This window comes from Bidens hawaiensis, unplaced genomic scaffold (genome assembly GCF_021521415.1).
Source record: "Bidens hawaiensis isolate Kalapana, Puna unplaced genomic scaffold, B.hawaiensis_p1.1 tig00071115_1, whole genome shotgun sequence".
Lineage (NCBI taxonomy): Eukaryota > Viridiplantae > Streptophyta > Magnoliopsida > Asterales > Asteraceae > Bidens > Bidens hawaiensis.
In genome coordinates, this window is record NW_027502458.1 from 1,744 (window position 1) to 21,735 (window position 19,992).

General features: G+C 34.1%; 2 protein-coding genes and 1 pseudogene across 3 annotated transcripts; 2 read left to right on the forward strand and 1 right to left on the reverse strand.

Annotated features, from left to right (window-relative positions):
- Positions 1–2,344: 2,344 nt before the first annotated feature.
- On the forward strand, positions 2,345–6,215 carry LOC143605757 (auxin-induced protein 22C-like). The gene is made up of 3 exons (XM_077081752.1): positions 2,345–2,980; positions 4,396–4,492; positions 5,904–6,215. Exons 1-3 carry the CDS (start codon positions 2,698–2,700, stop codon positions 5,986–5,988), a joined length of 465 nt encoding a protein of 154 aa, XP_076937867.1. The 5' UTR covers positions 2,345–2,697; the 3' UTR covers positions 5,989–6,215.
- A 6,406-nt stretch (positions 6,216–12,621) lies between these two features.
- LOC143605758 (auxin-responsive protein IAA1-like) lies at positions 12,622–14,297 on the forward strand (annotated as a pseudogene). The gene is made up of 4 exons (XR_013148611.1): positions 12,622–12,950; positions 13,537–13,721; positions 13,863–13,974; positions 14,063–14,297. The product of XR_013148611.1 is annotated as an auxin-responsive protein IAA1-like (transcript).
- Positions 14,298–15,219: 922 nt separating this feature from the next.
- LOC143605756 (cyclin-A2-1-like) lies at positions 15,220–18,619 on the reverse strand. The gene is made up of 11 exons (XM_077081751.1): positions 18,347–18,619; positions 18,111–18,248; positions 17,950–18,020; positions 16,858–16,879; positions 16,636–16,769; positions 16,492–16,567; positions 16,348–16,424; positions 16,236–16,269; positions 16,002–16,151; positions 15,656–15,790; positions 15,220–15,547 (listed from the first exon to the last, which is right to left on the reverse strand). The coding sequence occupies exons 1-11, from the start codon at positions 18,596–18,598 to the stop codon at positions 15,494–15,496; spliced, it is 1,143 nt and encodes a 380-aa protein (XP_076937866.1). The 5' UTR covers positions 18,599–18,619; the 3' UTR covers positions 15,220–15,493.
- Positions 18,620–19,992: the final 1,373 nt, after the last annotated feature.

A 19,992-nucleotide genomic window follows, 5' to 3' on the forward strand; every position in this document is an offset into this window, starting at 1 on the left:
AATCATTCAAGGACTGTCCTTACAATAAAAAAAACTAGATAATTTTTTAACAAACAAATACGAGAGGAAGGGTAAGTACGAAAAGAAGAATTACAAAGCAGCCAAACGATGTTTATGATCTTTAAATTCATTAATTATTCCTAATCAAATGTTTCAACAAGTTTTATGTGAATACCACGTAATACCTATGTTGTGAAGTTTTAAGGTGCTTCAAGATTGAACATTTTTTCCCGTTAACTATATTTGTTGTGTCAAATTCTTTAACGGTAAATGAATCGTAAATGTGGCTCACACTTGGTTTGTCAGTTGTCACTAAATAAATAGATAACACAAAAAACAATAAGAAGCATGTGTTATTTGAGTAATTGAGTGTAACCAATTTGGGTAAATTTTGAACCAAGCATATTGAAACCTACGAGTATGACTCTTTGGACATTATCTTTGTACTCGGGGGCAGTAGCAGAACCACGTTTTATAACTAGAGGCCATTTTATTTTTTATAGTGTAACACGTCAAAGCGGTCAAACTATCTTTTATCCCTAGTATTTAACTAATACGCAAACATGAAAACGACCAAGCAACGGTTATTTTTCAAGTATGCTATAAAAAAGTTACTTGATTAAACTCTATATCATATAAAATAATATACAAATAAAACTACCTTATAAAATGACCTAATTCTTATATATTTGAACTAAGAATCAGTTATGTTGCTGTTAAAAAAAGGAAAAAGAAAAAAAGAATCAATTATGTTATTCATGATTTGATTAAAAAATTAAAAAATTCTGTAAAAGGTAACTTATTTTCTTCTAAACTTTTACTCTAATTAATATTTGTGCTAGCCTTGGGACTCTAATTTTATAACCTGCTCGTTATTCTATCTCAGTCTCCTCCGGTGGTCGGAAAATTTTGAATGGGCACCTTTATAACTATGTTTTCTCTTCACTTAACTTTTTTCTCTCGTGGTTCCGTTAGTGGTTGGGGGTGACCGAGCTCAATACCTATAAAAATTTCGGACAAAATCGTGAAAAATTACCATACTAAGCAAAAAAAACAGGGGTGACCGGGGCCACCCGAGTCCTTATAAGCTGCGCCCCTGCCCACCATCAACTTTATATTCATCCATCTTCATTTTCACTCACATAACCCTGATTTTCATCCACCTGCAATCACCAGCCACCGTCTGCAACTAGCCACCACATCTTCAATATAGCATATTGATCCTCCTTTTTTAATAAAATAAAAGGTGTAAGGGATTCATGTTCTTTACACTCTATATACCAACTTCTATAAAACAAAAAGATTGTCTTATTAATAAAATACCACATTATATTAATCAAAAGTAATATATTTTGATTGGTAGTTACATTTAATCACCATTTCTTACAAGAACTTTGTTCTATATATTAACATAAAAAATACATTATTTTAAACAATCAAAATAAATTTTCTCAAATATTTCTTATAATGAAAAGGATCGTAGGATACGTTACACACACACAAACACAACCTTACAAACAGAAACCTATTCTCTTACAGAATATGCCATCATTTACTACCAAACACGTCAACATATATGTTCCAGAAACAATGATGATAAAAAAAAATGACAATGAAAATAAATAAATAATTGGTAATTGATAGTTTGATACTACAACAATAGTACAATAGTTATGAGCAAAATAAGTTACATCCGTGATGTTGAACGTGGCATGTGTTGACATGTTGAAAACGATATTAACGAAATTATGCGAGACACGTAAACCCAAAACTATGCTAGATATACGGACACAAACCTTACTCGTGTAATCGGTATTATACACTATTTTTGTGAGTAGTAAACATTTACATCATACCACTAGACCACTAGGTTACGAGTAATCATGGTTATAAGGACAATTGGACACTACTTGTTTAATCTTTTTTTTTTACTTAACATTTATGAATTTACGTCAAAAACATATGTGTAAAGAAATTGTGTTTTAAACTAAATACAACAAAGTATCATTTATCTTTTAAAATACAAAAAAATGTGTATAATTAGAATTAAAGCAATTATGTTTATACTTTATAAACATCATGGTTTGTGTAGCTAAATGTGTATTTTTGACTCGTTACCGACATGATGCCGTGGGGTAAACTGAAACATATACCTCATGTCATGTCTGAAATTCATACCAAAAACCAGCTAACTCGTACCAAAAATAACCAGAACAATTTAACCTGATTACGTACCTGTAAACTTCTACACGACAACGATTTGTAGAAGTGTATATCATATTCACTCTCTTGGCGTTCTTTTAAAAATAACTTAATAATTTTATACAATATATACAATAATTAATTACTTCGAGTATGATTTAATTTGGTCAAGAAAATCAACAAGAAACCCTACTCTTGATCTTGCCTAATATCCTACACATATAATTTTTTTTATATATTTGCCGGCTTTTAATAAATGTTAATATGTTGTTGGTTGCAAATGTGGTATAAGTGCACCCCCCACCCTCACCTTCACCTTCATGTGACCGACCACTAACATATGATTGACCCTCTTTGCTCTTTCTATGTCGTCTTTAATATGTATATGCATATATACATAATAACCACCACCCACAGACAACAATAAATCATCCATCTAGCTATCTTCTAGTTGTTTCTTTCAAAATAGTAATAATAATAATAATAATAATAAAAATGGGACCTCAAGGTCTAGGACTTGAGATTACTGAACTTAGACTTGGGCTACCTGGCGCTGGTGGTGGTGGTGGCGATGAGAGAAGCGAGAAGAAGAGAAACGTGAACACGGTTGTAGGGTGGCCACCGGTGTGTTTGTATAGGCAGAAAGTTGAGAGAAAAGTGTATGTGAAAGTTAGCATGGATGGTGCACCTATTCTTAGGAAGGTTGATTTGAGTTGTTGTAAAGGGTATTTGGAACTTGGCATGGCTCTTGAGAAGCTTTTTGGGTGTTATGGAATTGGTATGTTATTGTTAACTTCTCTTTAGTTAGGTGTAAAATTGTATCCAAAAGACCAACCCATGCATAGAAGTAAATTAAGAAAATGGCATGCTATTTTATGTAAAATGCTAACCTAAGTGTCATGTTAATTAAGAGTCATTTCTTGTTAGATATATTCTTTTAAAATAGTTAATGATTGATGGTTATTTTTCTTAAATAGTTCTTTAATAGGAATCGCTATTAGGGTTTCTATAAGCTATAAGAGTTAACAACATGCATATTGTACAAGTGACAAGTTGGTAATATGCTAGTTTATCCGTCAATGATTTGTCAGTGAATCTGTCTATGACAGTGATGCCGTTGTTGTCAGAGATTTTCCTGTAATGTCCCTATGGGTGATCCTTCGGTAAAGGTTGTTGGCGGTACACTTGTGAAGTCTGACAGCTCATGTTACCAACGTACTTTTACCGACGGATTATTGATGGACATGTCTGTCACAAATTAGGTCATCCAGTTTATAGTTTGTATGATCTTTATTCATGGTGTTTCTCATTTGCACAAACATTAAAAACGAAATGGCATGCAAAAATAGGTAATTTGTATAATAAGATAGTTTTTTTCTATAAGTCATCATTCTTTATTATTATTTCTTTAGTATGTAACTTTATATACGTTCATGATTTTAGTGTTATCAAATCCTTTATTTTAATAGGACTTAGAACACATGAAAAATTGAATCAAACATTGATATGAGTTAGAAAGTGTGGAGCACCAACACGTTCAGTTCTAACATGATTTTGAGCACTATAGAATCTTAAGTGCTTTAAGAGGTGAAACCCCTAGACCATGGGATCCAAGGGGGCACCACCACCTCTAATTAATGGGGTCCAAGTGGCAACACTGCTAGTGGGCGCTGATGAACTAGAAGTTTCGAGTTTGCATGATTTGTGAAAAGATACATGGAACATAGTAATCAGTGAGATTTAATAATCAATGAAATTACTGATAGTATCATTTGTAACTAATTAATATCACTTGAAATTAATCATAAGTGACAACTTGGTTTAGTAGTAAGTTTCTACTAAGCACCGGCAAGTTAGTCATGAGTGGTAAGTTACCATCGAGCATGGTAACAATGTTGAGTGGTAACCAATTAAGAGTACGTAGTACTAACTGAGAGTAGCTAGTAATAAATTTTTAATGAAGTTTCTAGTTAGATTTTCCACTTAATCAAGCACAAATGTTGTATCATTTCATGAAGAGTTGCAATGATCGATAATTCATAGAGAATTCAGTTCTCACTCTTAAAATAACTTTATTATTTTTTATCTAATTACTGATTTCGTACACACAAAATACTTTAATATGATAACGAAACATGTACAAGCAAATATATATTTCGTATAATTATTTAGCAATATCAATGAATGATGTAGGTGAAGCAATGAATGAAGAAAGTGAGAGCTGTGAATACATAGCAATATATGAAGACAAGGATGGAGACTGGATGCTTGTAGGGGACGTGCCTTGGGCGTAAGTTTCAATTCCTATTCATACTTTTATTTTATTCTCTTTAAATATCAAAATAATCATTGTCATTTTGTTCTCATCCTTTTCATTTCATTATATAATGGTCCCGATCCCACTTTTACAAACATTCCAGCCGTTAGAATACTTGACAAATAAATTTAGTACGTGTTTAGATATGTTACTTTCACATTCTTTTATAAATATACATAAGAATATATATATTATGACAAATAATTTAAAGCTAAACATGGTTTTATTTTAACTATGCAATCAAGGATTGACTTGATGATATAAATCAGATGATAAACACACACACATGAATATTCAATATTATTATCAATGATATATAACTCAAAACATTGATTAATTACTTTCTGAATTATGAAACCCTATCTCGGTGACATATATTAATCATGCTAACACAACTTTGCTAAAATAAATCTAATAACCGTAACATGATCATCAATAAATCCATTACCCCCCCCCCCAACCCCCCCCTTCCCCCCAAAAAAAAAAGTCCACAACTAACTTAGAAGCTACTTGGGATTTCCACCACAAAACTCTCTGAGTTTGACCGTTTTCTTGAGCCAAACAACAATTGAGCCAGCATGCAGCTGCATGATAAATTCTAGGTTTTATCGAACACTTGATATATTAACCCTCTGGTCGTCAAAATTCGTCGATTTTTTGTCTTAATACAGTTGAAGTGTTTTCTAAGAACATTGTTGAACCATCTTATAGCCGCTAAATTTTTTGTTGTAACTCTGACCGATAAGTTATGGTTTGTCACAGAACCAAGCCTATGATAAAATGGTTTATTTTCAATGAAAAGTATCAATGTTTTAAGAGTACATTTTCTTTATTTTTAATCAGTTATGAAGTAAGTTGGGATCGGTATAATAAACCTATTAAACACCTTAAATACCCCTTAAGCCCACAACAAACTTATGAACTAAGTCGGGACCGATTGTTATAACTTCTTCAACGCTCATATTGGTAAGAAAATCGGTTTGATGCTTGATTAATTTAGTTATCAAAACATTAAAGAGTATTGATAGGTGTCTTTTATCAATTTATGCCAATTCACCTTCCTTATTGCTTTCAAGTATTTAAGAGCAATTATTTTTGCACCAATTTATGGAGAAATCTAGATGTATGTTATGAAAATGACCAATTTGTCCTGATGTTGGTTGTTCTCGAATGACCATACATTTCACCTTACGAAATTTTCTTGGTTACATAAGTTTACAGTCCGGTAACATGTTCTCATGATAAAAAGAAATGCGTAAATCAGGTTTATCATCTTAAAATGTGTAGTAGAGAGATCATAACTATTAATATGTTACTATACGCAATATTCGTTGTTCGGATAATGTAAATATGATCTAATGGTGAAAGTAATAAATGATGGCAGGATGTTTACAGAAACATGCAAGAGACTAAGGATTAAGAGAAGATCATATTCTAATGGAATTGGACTACATCGAACCAACAATTAATTAATGGATTTAATTAAATTCATCGACCGTGTTCTGAATGTCATCTTTGTTCTATAAAAAGATAATTAGCATGCTTAATGATGCTTTTGTGGTTTAATTTGATTGGTACCGATGATGAACTGGCCATAAGTGCCATCATGTAATATAGCCCACCTGTTACATTTTTACTATTTCTTGTTTAGAAACCTTGATTACTATTGTAAGAAAATAAGTTGTAGAAACCGCTTCTTTCGACGATATTCGATTACAAGAAATCGCAAGCATTTTACTTAATAATTTAAATCCTCATTTTGCATTTAACACAGAAAACTAGCATAAATAACTACCAAGATATAACCCAACAGAATGATACATACAATAAAACAAATATTAAGTATTTAGCAAAGGCCTTTTAGCCTAATAATATCAAGGTGTATAGTATAAGTGTTGTTCATAAGTGGTTAAAGATTCTAGTCTAGTGTACGGTGGTGGTTGGTTTAAATGGTATTTGTTGTTGTAATTTATTGGTTGTAAACTATCGGGCGGATGATTTGCTCCCGTTTTATTAGTAACTTGCTATATCGCTTTAGTGGTTAGTGAAATTCTTTTATAGTAAAAAAGATAACGGTCTCATAGACCACATGCATCGTGACTTACAAAATCGAAAAATATCATGTGTAATACCTTGTCAAACTTGGTTAAACTAAGACGACTCTAAATAAAATGTTGCATATATTGTTTAGTGATACATTGTAAATTATGATAGACTTATAAACACAAGATCGATTATACTCTTTTTATGTCATTATAGTTTTTTTACTGCGCTGTCACTTGACTATTTGTTATGCGTAGTAGGTGAAACATCTTGAAATGATTTTGTTTGAAAACACTTTAAATATATTAATAAGTAACATTGTGATTATTGTGTCGTTGGTACAAATGACATAATTATAAATTGATGTCTAAAATTTCATTAAACGTAATGTTACATTTAAATCATTATTTTTTGGTTAATAAAACTGATCTTTGAGTCCCATATCAAAATGAACGTTAATATATTCATAAATATATTGATGACAGACGTCGGTTCAAGATATTCATATTCGAACATAATAACTTTAAACTTCAGCTTGGAACACTAGAACAAATCATATGAGCTTTGAACATACAAACCATACGCCTGGACATCTGATGACTGGCTTAATTTGTATCCGGATGAATGTGCAATAATGAATGACAACTTCAAATACACTACACATATGCACAACTAAAATAAGCATATGGTAGCATGTGTCGTGACACGGTGACATGAACCCCAATAATGTTAACAAAATCATGCTTATGCATAAGAGAAAAAGTAACCACATCTTTTAATCAATGTTTTAATAAAACCGCAACTCTTTAAATAAGGTTGAGATTTTGAGTTATGAGTGTTGATGATTCATTAGAGTTTATATCATTATAATTTATAACACTTTATGGAGAATGTTTTATGTTTATACTATTTTAATTAATATATAAGTAAAATGCTTTGCACTTTATGTGTGTTATGTAACATGTGTCAAGAAACTAAGAATTAATAATTTAATAGTATAATATATAACTAAACACGTATATGAAAAGATAATATCAAACAATTTGCTTATCTTCACCCATGCACCATAAACAACTAATAAAACCCGACACGTGGGTCCTATTCTTTTTTCATATCGTTAACTTTAAAGTCTAAAGTAATAAAAGCAATAAACTTTTATAATGATTAAAAAAATGTAAACACCTATTGTAATTGTATTCTTTTAATTAATATATTTGATATAAAAAAAAATATGTTACTCTCATTTTACCTTTTTTAACAGCATTTCTAATCACATCCAATAATTGAGTAAGTCTTTATAAGACGTTATAAGACGTGATGTCAACCATCCACGCTGATTTTAACGTTTTAGGTCTAACTCATCCAAGAACATCAACCAGCCATTACGGGGAAACTCATTGAGTCAGGTTTTAAACTTGAAAGCTTAATATCTCAAGCCTTAATTTGCTATCATCCTCATGTCATTAGATCAGAAGACCGACTGCATGTCATATCAATAGTTACCCCCATTTAAATTTGTTATTAAAAAACAGTAGTAAGCTTGCACGCACAAGTAGACCGTGTCAACTTGCTAAACATATATCTACGCTGTGAAAAATAAGATAAAACACAATATGTAAATGGTTTAACTGCACTTTTTATCGAACAATGCATTACACCTTTAAACGATATCTATTTTTCAGTAACGGCCCACGTACTTAGCACAAAGTGACAAATCGGAGCAAAACTCGTCGAGAAGTTTTATTAATATAACGACTAGAGCTTAACAAAGTTACTTTTAATCAATGTGTATAACTTTTCAAATTAATAAGCTTGTAAGTTTGTAAGGTGTTGATGATCATCTCATGCCTTATTGATTATTAACAAGTATTATATCATTAACACTTTATACGGAGAATGTCTATATTGTACTTAAATAAATAAATATCATGCTTGAAACTTTATGAGTGCTATATAACATGTGTCAAGAATCAAGAGTGTTGTAAATATATATATATATATAAATATTTAAACACGTATTTGAAAAGATAACATCAATGAATGCGTTTTTTTATCTACACTCATGCACCATAATAAACTAAAAAGACAAAAACAACTATTTTATCTACACTCATGCACCATAATAAACTAAAAAGACAAAAACAACTAAGACCATGTGTAGTCATAAAGTTTCACATTCAGGAGTTATGCGTTATGTGGCATCCAGTCAGAGTTATGAGTTTGTACAAAAACAGGCTGTAGTCATAACTCTTCACATCCAGGGGTTATGCGCCACGTGACGCCCAGTCACTTTTACAGTTTTTTTTTTTTAATTTTTAATAAGAATAATCAAATAACAATAATATTTTATTGAATAAATATTACAAGAAAATAAAAAAAAAACTATTCGTCGTTGTTGTCGTCGTCGTCTTCGCCCTCTTCGTCGTCGTCCTCGTCGTCGTTTTCATCGTCTTCGCCATCGTCGTCGTTTTCTTCATCATCGTCTTCATTGTAGCCCTCGTTTTGATCATCGTTTTCACCAGGCAGAAGCCGATACATCCAAAGATGTTGGACTAAATCCTCCTTTAGTGCGTTATGTATCTCTCTTGACCGCACGGAATCCGAGTTTTCGAGTTGTTGCTCCATACTTGCCGGAGTCCGTGGTGGATCCGGGTCCGGTATGAAAGTTTGACATATTGCTCTTTCCTCGTCCTCGATGATCATGTTATGCATTATGATACACGCATACATAGCACATCTCATTCTTTCTAAAGACCACAGACGACAAGGATTTTTAACATAATGCCATCGTTGTTGAAGAACACCAAAACACCTCTCGATATCCTTTCTCGCAGACTCTTGCACTTTCTTAAAATACTGTCTTTTTTCATCCATCGGGTCTCTGAATGTTTTAACAATTATCGCGAACTCTGGATATATTCCATCACCCAGATAGTACCCATGATCGTAGAAGTTATCGTTAGCCCAAAACGAAGCGACGGGAACGGTCCCAGATATGTAACTCTCCATCACAGGAGACTGCTCTAAGACGGTTATGTCATTGTTGGAACCGGGAACACCAAAGAATGCCGACCAAATCCAAAGGTCGTATGAAGCGATCGCTTGAAGGCTGACCGTTGGTCCCTTTTGGTCACCTCGTGTGAATTGATCTCGCCATGCAGTTGGACAATTAGCCCATTCCCAATGCATGCAATCTACACTTCCTATCATGCTGGGGAAACCATGCACCCTTGTATGTGCCTCGTAAAGACGTTGTAGATCGTTAACGTTGGGCTCTCTCAGATAATGTGGTCCATATAGTTTAAATATTCCTATATTTTACAAAATTTTTATAAAATAAATGATCACAGTAAACAAGTGATAAACTATTTTAAAAAAAACAAAACGTACCGTAACAAAAATACTCCAAGGTGTCCCGGGTTGTTTTTTCGGCCATCTTTAAATAATCGTCGTTGATGTCGGTCGTGTTTCCGTAGGCGAGCACGCGCACGGCTGACGTAACCTTCTGAATAACCGTGAATCCTAGCGTCCCTCGAGCGTCAGGCTTTTGCTTAAAGTAATCAAACTCACGCTCCAAATCATTGGTGATGCGCATAAATAAATATTTAGACATCCGAAAACGACGCCTAAAGGTCTTCGGGTTCTTGTATCTCGGCGTGTCGCAGAAGTAATCTGCCATCAACCGGTTGTTGGCTTCGGCACGATCTCTTTCGATATACGCTCTTGTTGAAACGGGGGGTGGAGAGCTAATCGCACCCGTAACGGAACTCATATAATGTGTCGCGAGCATAATCGCACTCGTAACCGCCTGTTCCTCCTCCACGTCCTCGGCTTGTTGGTCGGGCCCGAAAAACTGTTTATATATAGATGGAGGATCCATATATAGTGAATTTTGTGTAAAGGAATTATAGAGTTGTAGAGTTAAAAGAGAAGTTTTATAAATTTGATGAGTTTTGATTGAGAATTTGTTGGTTTAATATATAAAGAAATAATTTTTTTTTATTCTCAACGGTTATATATATAACGGTAATATTTTTTTTGATTTGTGTGCCATTTGCGCGTTTTGTATACAACGCACCAAAAAAACAACATCATATAACGCGGGAGGGGGGGGGGTGTACCCCGCGTTTTCAACCCATAACGCAAACATAACGTTTGCAGTACACATGGTCTAAGATGACACGACATGTGGGTCCCATTCTTTTTTACGAATGTTAAACTTGAATTTTAACCTCTCTCTTGTTTCACCAAATATGATATGTCGTGTGTGGTATTAATAATTTAATATGCTATTTTTTTTTTTTATTTTTAAACTATTTTGAAAATAGAATAGAAATGTAAGAATAGACTACATGTGTGCGTTGATAAATTTATTTATTTTATGTTCATGGAGTAATTGTTAAGGTGGGGGCAATGAAAACCGAGAACAAGTTCAAGTTTTGATCAAATTCAATTGACACTTTTCGCTTATATAAAGTCGGAAACACCCCAGATTTACAGTATTTGTGTCCATTTATGCACGCAAGTTTGTAGCAACCACATGATCATTGTGTAAATGAGATAAATGCCCTATCTAATGCTTAACCTGACGTCCAGAACCCATAACAACTCTCGACACATAATTGTAATGTGTAAACATGATTGGCACATGTCCGCATTGACCCACCGAAATATAGATATATAATGTAATTGATCAAATGCTTTATTTATTGTTCATCACTTCATTGTATCACACAAAGAAACACATCATTCTATAAATGTGTACCAGTATTATACTCAGTCACTCGTATTAAGGACAACAACTTCTTGATCTTACAATACAATATTTCTTTAATATTAAAAAAAACATTTTAAACCTATTTATGTAAAAAAAAACTAAAAAGTAGAAAATAATATTTTACTTTTTAAAAATCTTTATATTTTATGTGGAAGATATTTTTGGTATGATCCTTATAAACATGTACACAAAGGCCAGTGAGACACAACCTTTATGATAAACCCACATGTAACATGGAGGAATCTTAACCACTACTTGAAGAGGTAGGTCCCAGCAGAGCCCAGTTGGACCCGCAAGACTCACCTTGAAGAGGGATGTCTGCGCAACGACCAACTGCTTCCGAAGGACCCACCATGCTCAGAGAAGACCTTACGCGCAATATGCCAGCTGTACCCGCAGGGAAAGCCTCCCAATGGTGAAGTACCCCGCTTGTTCCCGCAGTTGCGGATACAAGCCATCAGGGAAGGCTACCCGCACTGATAGCAAGGCTACACGCACAAGGCACTAACTCTTGCTACTTCAGTAATGTCACCTGAAGGAATGAGCAAGGCGGGAATACTCCCGCCCAAATGAGCCAGTCCGTAGGCTTCTGGAAGATCTTTTGTACTATACCTGCTAAGGTATGGGCAAAACAGACGATCTGACCAAAACAGCCCATGAACCAATCACAGGGTGACAGCTCACCGACAACAGTTCGAGGAGGAGCACCCTCTAGTACTGTTTGTCACTATTAGCCGCTGCCTACTCACCAACCCTTACTATGGGACGTGCGTAGCCTACAGTTGGTGGAACAGTGCATAGCCAGCAGTAAAGGAACAGTATACAGCCGACCTTGTCACTATCGGCCGCAGCCTATCCACCAACCAGCATGGCTTGTGCGTAGCCCACTGTTGGTAGAACAGGAATACTATTCAGCCGGCTGTACCTTCTTGGAAACCTACCTTCGGCTATAAATACTCCAACACCTTGGAATGGTAAGGACATCATCTGATATCTCATTATCTTCTCTAGCAATCTCTTAATATACACTTATATTCAGAGCAATCTAGTCTGATTCTCACGCCGTAGGGTGGTCACAAGGAGGAACCCCCCCCCCCCCCTTCTCAGTGACGAGCTTACGGTGTCTGTTTTGCAGGTCACCTGAAGAACAACTTTCTTTGCTGGACCTCATCCTCGTGGGAAACATCTATTTAACCCCCAGATTATCCGTAATCTGCCCGGGGTCGATTAGTGTTTCTTCACTACTAAACGTTACACATGTCAATATTTTAATGGTTTCAATTTCTTTATATAACTTCACAAAAACACATAAGGCATCAATAATATTTTCATACATCTTCCCTCTTAAAACAACTAACTTTTTAAAACATTGTTACACAACACAACAATGTCATCCGAGACATCCAACATCACTATGGAGAAACCTATAGACGCGGTAGTCGTGGCGGATAGTCTTAATTTTAACGATACGGAGCTTAGTTTGCGATTGCCGGGTCAATCTCCGAAATCCGGAGATTAGCGGAGGTTTGATGATATGACTAATTTGAAGTTGGGTGGAAATGATCCATCTGACTCGGAATGCTCTATTGTCATAAAACCTCCTCCGTCAAAGTAAGTTGGAGCGTATACTGGGTGTGCATAGTTCGGTTTTGGGCTAAAACTAAATAAAAAAACCGACACTTCAGTTTTTAAGAATTTGAAAAACCTTTTATTCTTGCTTTTTTGTCTTGCTATTTGAGCTTTAAAGTTTTGGGCTGAAAAAAAAATAGCTCAAAATAAAGAATTTGGGTTTAAACTATTTTGTTAATTAATAAGTAATAAATACTTTATTATTATAAATTCGGGCTAAAAAGATTTTGTTACATATTTGTTAAATTGTTATAAATTACTTAAAAAGAATAAAAAGAAATGAAAAATCTATAAATTTAGTTTGGTTTCTTGGTTTTTGTTACATGCAAAACCAAAGTTGAACCATATAAGTTCGGTTTATACAAAAAAACATAAAACCAAACTGTATTTTTTTGTTTCAACTCGGTTTTTCAGTTTGGTTTTTACGGTTTCAACTTGTTTTTCCGGTTTCATGCACACCCTAGCGTATATTAATTTAGGAACATTGAGCTTAGTTAAGTAGTTGTAAATCATCGCTTGAATTGATCGATGAACTCACGAAATCTAACAAATATACGAAATTTTACAGGGAACAAGTGGTAGGATGGCCGCCGATCAGGTCTAACCGAAAAAAAATGAGGAAGAACAATTGCAAATACGTAAAGGTGGCCGTAGACGGAGCATCGTATTTGAGAAAACTAGATCTAGAGTTGTACTCATGCTATGAACAACTTTTGTGCACTTTTGAAGATTTGTTCCTGTGTATCTCCACTAGTAACTACATAGTTTGATGATACCGTAGTTATATTATAAAAAAAACTATCTAGTAAGAAACTAGACTGAACGATACATTAATTGTACAATGTGACAATTAATTCATTCAACATTAGTTGGCGTGTTGAATAATTGTTATAGGAACAATATTAAACGAGATGAAGTTGATGGATCCCGTGAGTGGTATGGAGTACGTTCCAACGTATGAAGATAAAGACGGAGATTGGATGTTAGTTGGTGATGTTCCATGGAAGCAAGTCTTGTTTTCGTTATTAATTCGATTAACAAGTTCTTTTCATGTGAAAGTTAATTAACAAACAATTTTGTTTATGATCTTGTAGGATGTTTGTTGAATCGTGCAAACGAATAAGATTAATGAAGAACTCAGAAGCCGTTAATGGATCAGGTATAAATCGTCAAGTAACTTTTTAATATAACGTTGTTTACAGTAATATTTGATATCTTATTCTGATCGATTATTTTGTTTTCGTAACGATGTAGAGTTGTTGAAGAAGTGTTGAGATTCTAATGAAGACTATGAAAGTACTAATTTTGGAGAAAGTTGGTGTAGTTAAGAGAGGATTTTTATGTTATTTTTTATTTATTTTTTATTTTTACAATCAAAGGAAATAGTTAGAACTTTGGGATATTATGAAAGTACATAAAATAATAATTTGCTTACAAATGTTTGTTGAATATTATGTATTGACAGTCATCCTGCATAGTGTATAAACATATGTATCAATGTATGCAGCCAGTTGGGTCAGGCCTAATGGGCTTGACTTGTTTGGGCCCAAGTCTAGTTTGTGCCTAGGGACTTCCAAATTGCTCGCCGCTCTAACTCGCTCGCTTTTTTGCTCGATTGTAAACGAGCTGCTCTGCTCGGTTCGGTTTGTAAACGAGCCAAGCAACCAGCAAATGCCTGCTCGGTTCGGTTCGACTCGAATACTTTTAATTTATTTTATATATAATTATATATGAACAAATATTTAGATATATAGACAACACACATAATATACAATTTTTTAAACCCTTTAAATTTTTTCCTATTCCGTCAATTTTATAGTGTTACTAGTTGATTCAAGTTTTCAGAATACTAAAATTTGTTTAAATGTTCATTATATCTCACTTCAAACTTATTTCTCCTAATAATTTACAACCTATTATAAGTTTGTCTAAAAAGTACTAATTTGTTTACAAAATATATTATTCACAGCCTTCAAACTTGTTTTTTTATTAAAATTTATAAAGTGAAAACGAAATAAATAATGCTCGAAATCGCTCGGTGTTCGATCGAAAAAAGTTCGGTTCGATTTTGGTTCATTTCGCTTTTCGCTCAGTTCGAATTTCAGCCATTCGGTTCGGGCCGGTTGTAAACGAGCCAAGCAACGAGCAAGTCTTCACTCGGTTCGTGAACAGCCCTATTTGTGGCCACCAAGATATTGGTTACAAAACTAATAAACAAATTTACTTAAAACATTTAAGAGTAAAAATCTAACTTTGCATCATCAAACATAACAGAAATATAAGCAATGGATATGAGGTAAGCTTTAAAAACAGCCTCCTAGAGTTAAATTTACATCATCCTTACAACCTTAACCGTTTCTCGCCAACTTACAAACTCAAAATATAACCATTACCAAAAGATTTCCAACTCGAGTTTCAAAATATTAATCACAATTCTCGGAACAACAAGAGATTGACCAAAACAAACATGTCTTCAAATAGACGACGACGATATCATAATAGTCTTTCCAAGTACCTCTGGACTGTTAGAATAGTGTTTCGGGTAGTTCACGAGAAGGCAAACTAGCAACACTGCTATACTGTAAACACAAAAAATAAATAAATAAATAAATAAATAAAAGGTTTGTAAGTTTAAAGATTAGTGGTTAAAGTATAGTTATAAAGATATAGAGTTACTTGTTAACTACCTTATCTTGCTTGTACTTTGATCGGATAACAGTCAAAGGCGAAGTAGCATCACTCAAATGTAAACCATGGAGTGCACACACTGTGTTCTTTAGATCCGATGGCTTGTAGTTTGTGTAGTGCTCCAATGTATAGTTCTGCCATAAAATTCAAAAACTTATATTCCATCGGCTTTGAAGCTCGCTAAAAGTGTAATTATTCATAATAACATATCATTATTGATATATTGTAATAAAACCAGTTACAAAATAACTGTTTTTGGGTCAATCTGGCCCGGCCCGGCCCGTTTTGACCCATTACCCGACGTGTCTACTTTGGCATTTTTATCATGAAGGTAAAGAAAACTACCCAAGGATGTGACGACTGATCCAGCATCCATCTGGCAAGGAACACAGCCGCTGCAGCGATATTTGACGGGACAAATACCAAGAAGTTATAGTCAATTAAAGTCAACTCAGCTAGATAAGTTGCCAAACACTCCAATTCACGACTCGGGCTCTAATAAAATATAGAAAAATAATTAAAACCGTGAACAAAAGATTAAAATTTAGCCAGAGTTACTAATAAAGATACGATATTTACCTGGTGTGAAGCTTGTGCAGCTCTTATAAATCTCCTGTAAACAATAAAGATTCATAAAGGTGCAATCTTTACAAGAAATATACACAAAATATAACTTTTTTTTTGCATATACCTGAGAAATTTTTGTGTCGTTGGTGCCGAAAGGTGAAAATTTATATCATTCAGAACTTGACTTTCCATTTTAATAACCTGCAAAACTTATTTAACTAAATATTCTGATTATTTATAAAAGGTCACATAGTTATATAAGTCAAACCTCTGATTTTGTGTAAGTATTGTCTGTGATGAAACAAAACTCATCAACACAAGGTGCAATGGTTTCTTCATATTTCCTTCAAAAAACGATATTTCAGTACGGAAACATATTTAATGCAAGTAAGAAAAGGTTGTTAGAGCTCACGAAGCAATTAGCATACACGTGATGCCTAACAGTTGAAGTTTTTGTCGTTCGATATAGTTTTTAGAAAGAAACATGTCGATTAGATGAACGGTGAGATATAGTGTCTCCGGCTCCAGTTTATATTCCACACTTACCTAAAAATTATAATAAATAATTATAATAAAAAAACACATGAAAAACGAGTATTTATAAGTAAACGTGTCAAAACTAAGAAAAACTAACCTCTACGAGCCAATCAACTAAGGTGCTGTTTGTTTTTTAAGAGGTAAAATGTCTGCAGTCTGCGGACCACATCTGCAAGCATCTGTAGCAGAAGAGGTGGACCAAACCTCTGCAGTTTGCAAGAAGAAGATTGTTTGTTTTTTAACGTCTGCAGACTTCTAAAATATAACCGAAATTTTTAAATAAGATGAAATTTAAATAAAAAAGTCGTTTAACATATAAATGCCGGAAAACACCATGACGTCGCCGCTAAGGGGTTGCCGGAGACTATGCCGGAAAACTTTCCGGAGAATAATTCTCACACTTTTTAACACAACAAAACACAATAATTAATCAAATTAAACTCAAAATTGAAACAAACACATGTAATTTCTCATTAAAATCGGGCAAATTACAAGATTACAGATCTAAAACATGGTCACTACAAGAAATTTGGGTCATTAGCCACATATAGTATGTGTTGGTAAAAGGCTATTATGTGTTTGTAATTGTCTTTACTTACACATAAATTAAGTGTTATGATGTGTTGCCTCAGACATGTAGATATAGATTATTAGCCACACATTTGTTATATGTAGGTATATATTGAAAAATAAATTATAATGTTTACATATATTTAGCTTAGATCTTGGAGCTTGGATCTTGACGAACGGGTGAACAGGTGGTGCCCGGTGGTGGCAGATCTTGAGCTTGACGGTGGTGGCAGATCTTGAGCTTGACGGTCGGATGTGGGGCTGGGGTGCGGCGTCCGGAGGTTGAGGTTGGGGCGGAGGTGGGGGTGGGGTGCAGCGGCCGGAGGCTGGCCGGCGGTGGGGGTGGAGGGTGGAGGAGGCGAAGAGAAGGAGAAGAGAGGGTGGAGCTTGGCTAGGGTTTGAGAGGAGCTTGTCTGATGAAAAAATAAGAATGAAGATGTGAAGAGGTGGGAAGTGGGTTGAACAACACTTCTAGGAGAAGAGGGCGCGAAGAGGTTTTTTAATGAAATGTCTTCGGGAAAACAAACACACTGCAGACCAAAAGCTCTGCGCGTGTTCTGCGCGACGAAGAGGAAAGTGGTCTGGAAGAGCTTTTGAGGAAAAACAAACAGCCCCTAATACTCCCCTCATACTCTGAGTCACATCTTTTTGTACCGTCTCCATGAAATCAAAACGCGGACGATGAATAAGCTACATTACCAAACGGAAAAATAATAATTAATATTTAATTTTAGGTAACATACAAGAATCAAGTATTGGTCATGATACAAAGTTACAAACCTCTGCTACGCGTAAATTGCTATATATTTCACATACATATAGACTGTATTTTTGAGGATCCTTTTTATCAGAATCTATATCGATATAAACTTGTTGACTTTTGACCGGATTCTTTTTAGTCAACATGCTATTCTTTCTCTGATAAAAATTAGCAAAAAAGCGGAAACAAAAGGGAATTAAGTCACAATATATAAAGTTAATATAAGTTATCCGAAAATAATATATTGTTTACGAACCGGTATTTTAGTAGGAACGATGCAGTTTTTATAAGAATTATCACAACATATGTTTGTGACGTCTTTAAGTACTGCTCTCCTCTTTTTTTGAACACCGGTTGTTGCAGTGGCACTGATTTTATTCTCATCCTGCATGAATCTTTTAGCGTTTTTATGCGGTTTTGATGGTTCTGAACTTGATGACTGGCTAGCAGCAGCTCGAGCCCGTGTCACACGAACAGTGGACTCTCTACTTGTAACTGCTTTCTTCATTTGTATAAAGTTTCAGTTTGAACTAATGTCACTCTATCTGCAAATGAGTTTGAACTTTGAAATACTATTGAGTAAACTGTGTTAATGTACTATCTTTTATTTCCTAAACACCCTATGAATTTCAACACATTTGGACCCAAGTACGGATGTAAACGAGCAGAGCTGACCCCGAGCTGAACTAGGGTCGAGATCGGTTTGTTTTGACTCATGAGAGCTCGAGCTGGGCTCGTGAGTCGTTTTGTTAAGCGAGAGTGTGGCTTGGGCTCGTTTATTATTTATTAATTAATAATTAGTTTTTATACAACTTATATTATTTTTACATATTTTGGGAAATATAAGCCTAAGATCGGCTTGAGCTCGTGTGCAATACCTTAAACGGGCCAAAACTCGAATCTAGCTCGTTATGGAGTTAAAAACAGAGTTAAAACATAAAAATACGTTAGGCCCGTTAAGGCTCTACAACCCTAAATGATCTTCCCATACAAAACTCGAACCCGGGCTCGATAACTAAACAACCTTTATTTTCGGCTAGGTCAAGCTTTTTATCGATCTAATCTCGAGTAACTCGCAAACAGCTCGACTCGTTTTTAAAAACTTAATTAGTGATCATTCATTTCAAATTTCAAAACCCCCCAAAAACTTTTCAAAATTCAAACAAAGAAATTAAAAAAAAAAAATCATTTCAATCAATTCCCCGTTCGTCGTTGCGAAATCTTGAAAACTCAAAAATAAAGAACAAAAATCAATAATTTGTTCAACTTTCTTGCAAAAAGACTCAAGATTTCACAATATACACATAGTATAACATTCATGAATCCAAATCAAGAAAATGTGGGTTCTTTAATCTTTATTACTTTTACAAAACCCTAATCATTTTCATCAATTAACTTCACATTAATCTACAAAACTCAAACAATTTAATCCATTTTCTTGCATAAAAACTCAAGATTTCACAATACATACATATATATAACATCCATAACAAAAATCAAGAAAATGCTGGATCTTTAATCTTTATTACAAAATGAACAAAACCCATAAACCAAAAACCCTAATTGATCTGAAAAACAAAGAAGTATAAAATCAACATAATGTGATTGAATAATAATAATATTATGATCTAAAGAGAAAGAATTATTACTGAGAGAGATGAAATTAGATGAAATGAAACATAATAAGATGGACAGCTGGATGATGGATGAAGAATAATAATCAAAAATGAGTGAGCGGGATGAACGTAGAGTTTAAACTAAAATAAATGGTGATTTATTATTATTATTATTATTATTATTATTATTATTATTATTTAAAAAGGAGTATTTATTTAAGGATAAACAAATGTTGGTATGGTTATTAAATACTGGAATTTTGGAGTTTACTAAGATACCCTTTGA

Coding starts and splice junctions, on each gene's coding strand:
- LOC143605757 (XM_077081752.1), top strand. CDS start 2,698: ATGGGACCTCAAGGTCTAGGACTTGAGATTACTGAACTTAGACTTGGG. Junction 2,981..4,395: donor TTTTGGGTGTTATGGAATTG/GTATGTTATTGT, acceptor TGAATGATGTAG/GTGAAGCAATGAATGAAGAA. Junction 4,493..5,903: donor GTAGGGGACGTGCCTTGGGC/GTAAGTTTCAAT, acceptor AAATGATGGCAG/GATGTTTACAGAAACATGCA.
- LOC143605756 (XM_077081751.1), bottom strand. CDS start 18,598: ATGAAGAAAGCAGTTACAAGTAGAGAGTCCACTGTTCGTGTGACACGG. Junction 16,880..17,949: donor ACTCAGAGTATGAGGGGAGT/ATTAGGGGCTGT, acceptor AACAAACAGCAC/CTTAGTTGATTGGCTCGTAG. Junction 15,548..15,655: donor CAAAGTACAAGCAAGATAAG/GTAGTTAACAAG, acceptor TTGTGTTTACAG/TATAGCAGTGTTGCTAGTTT.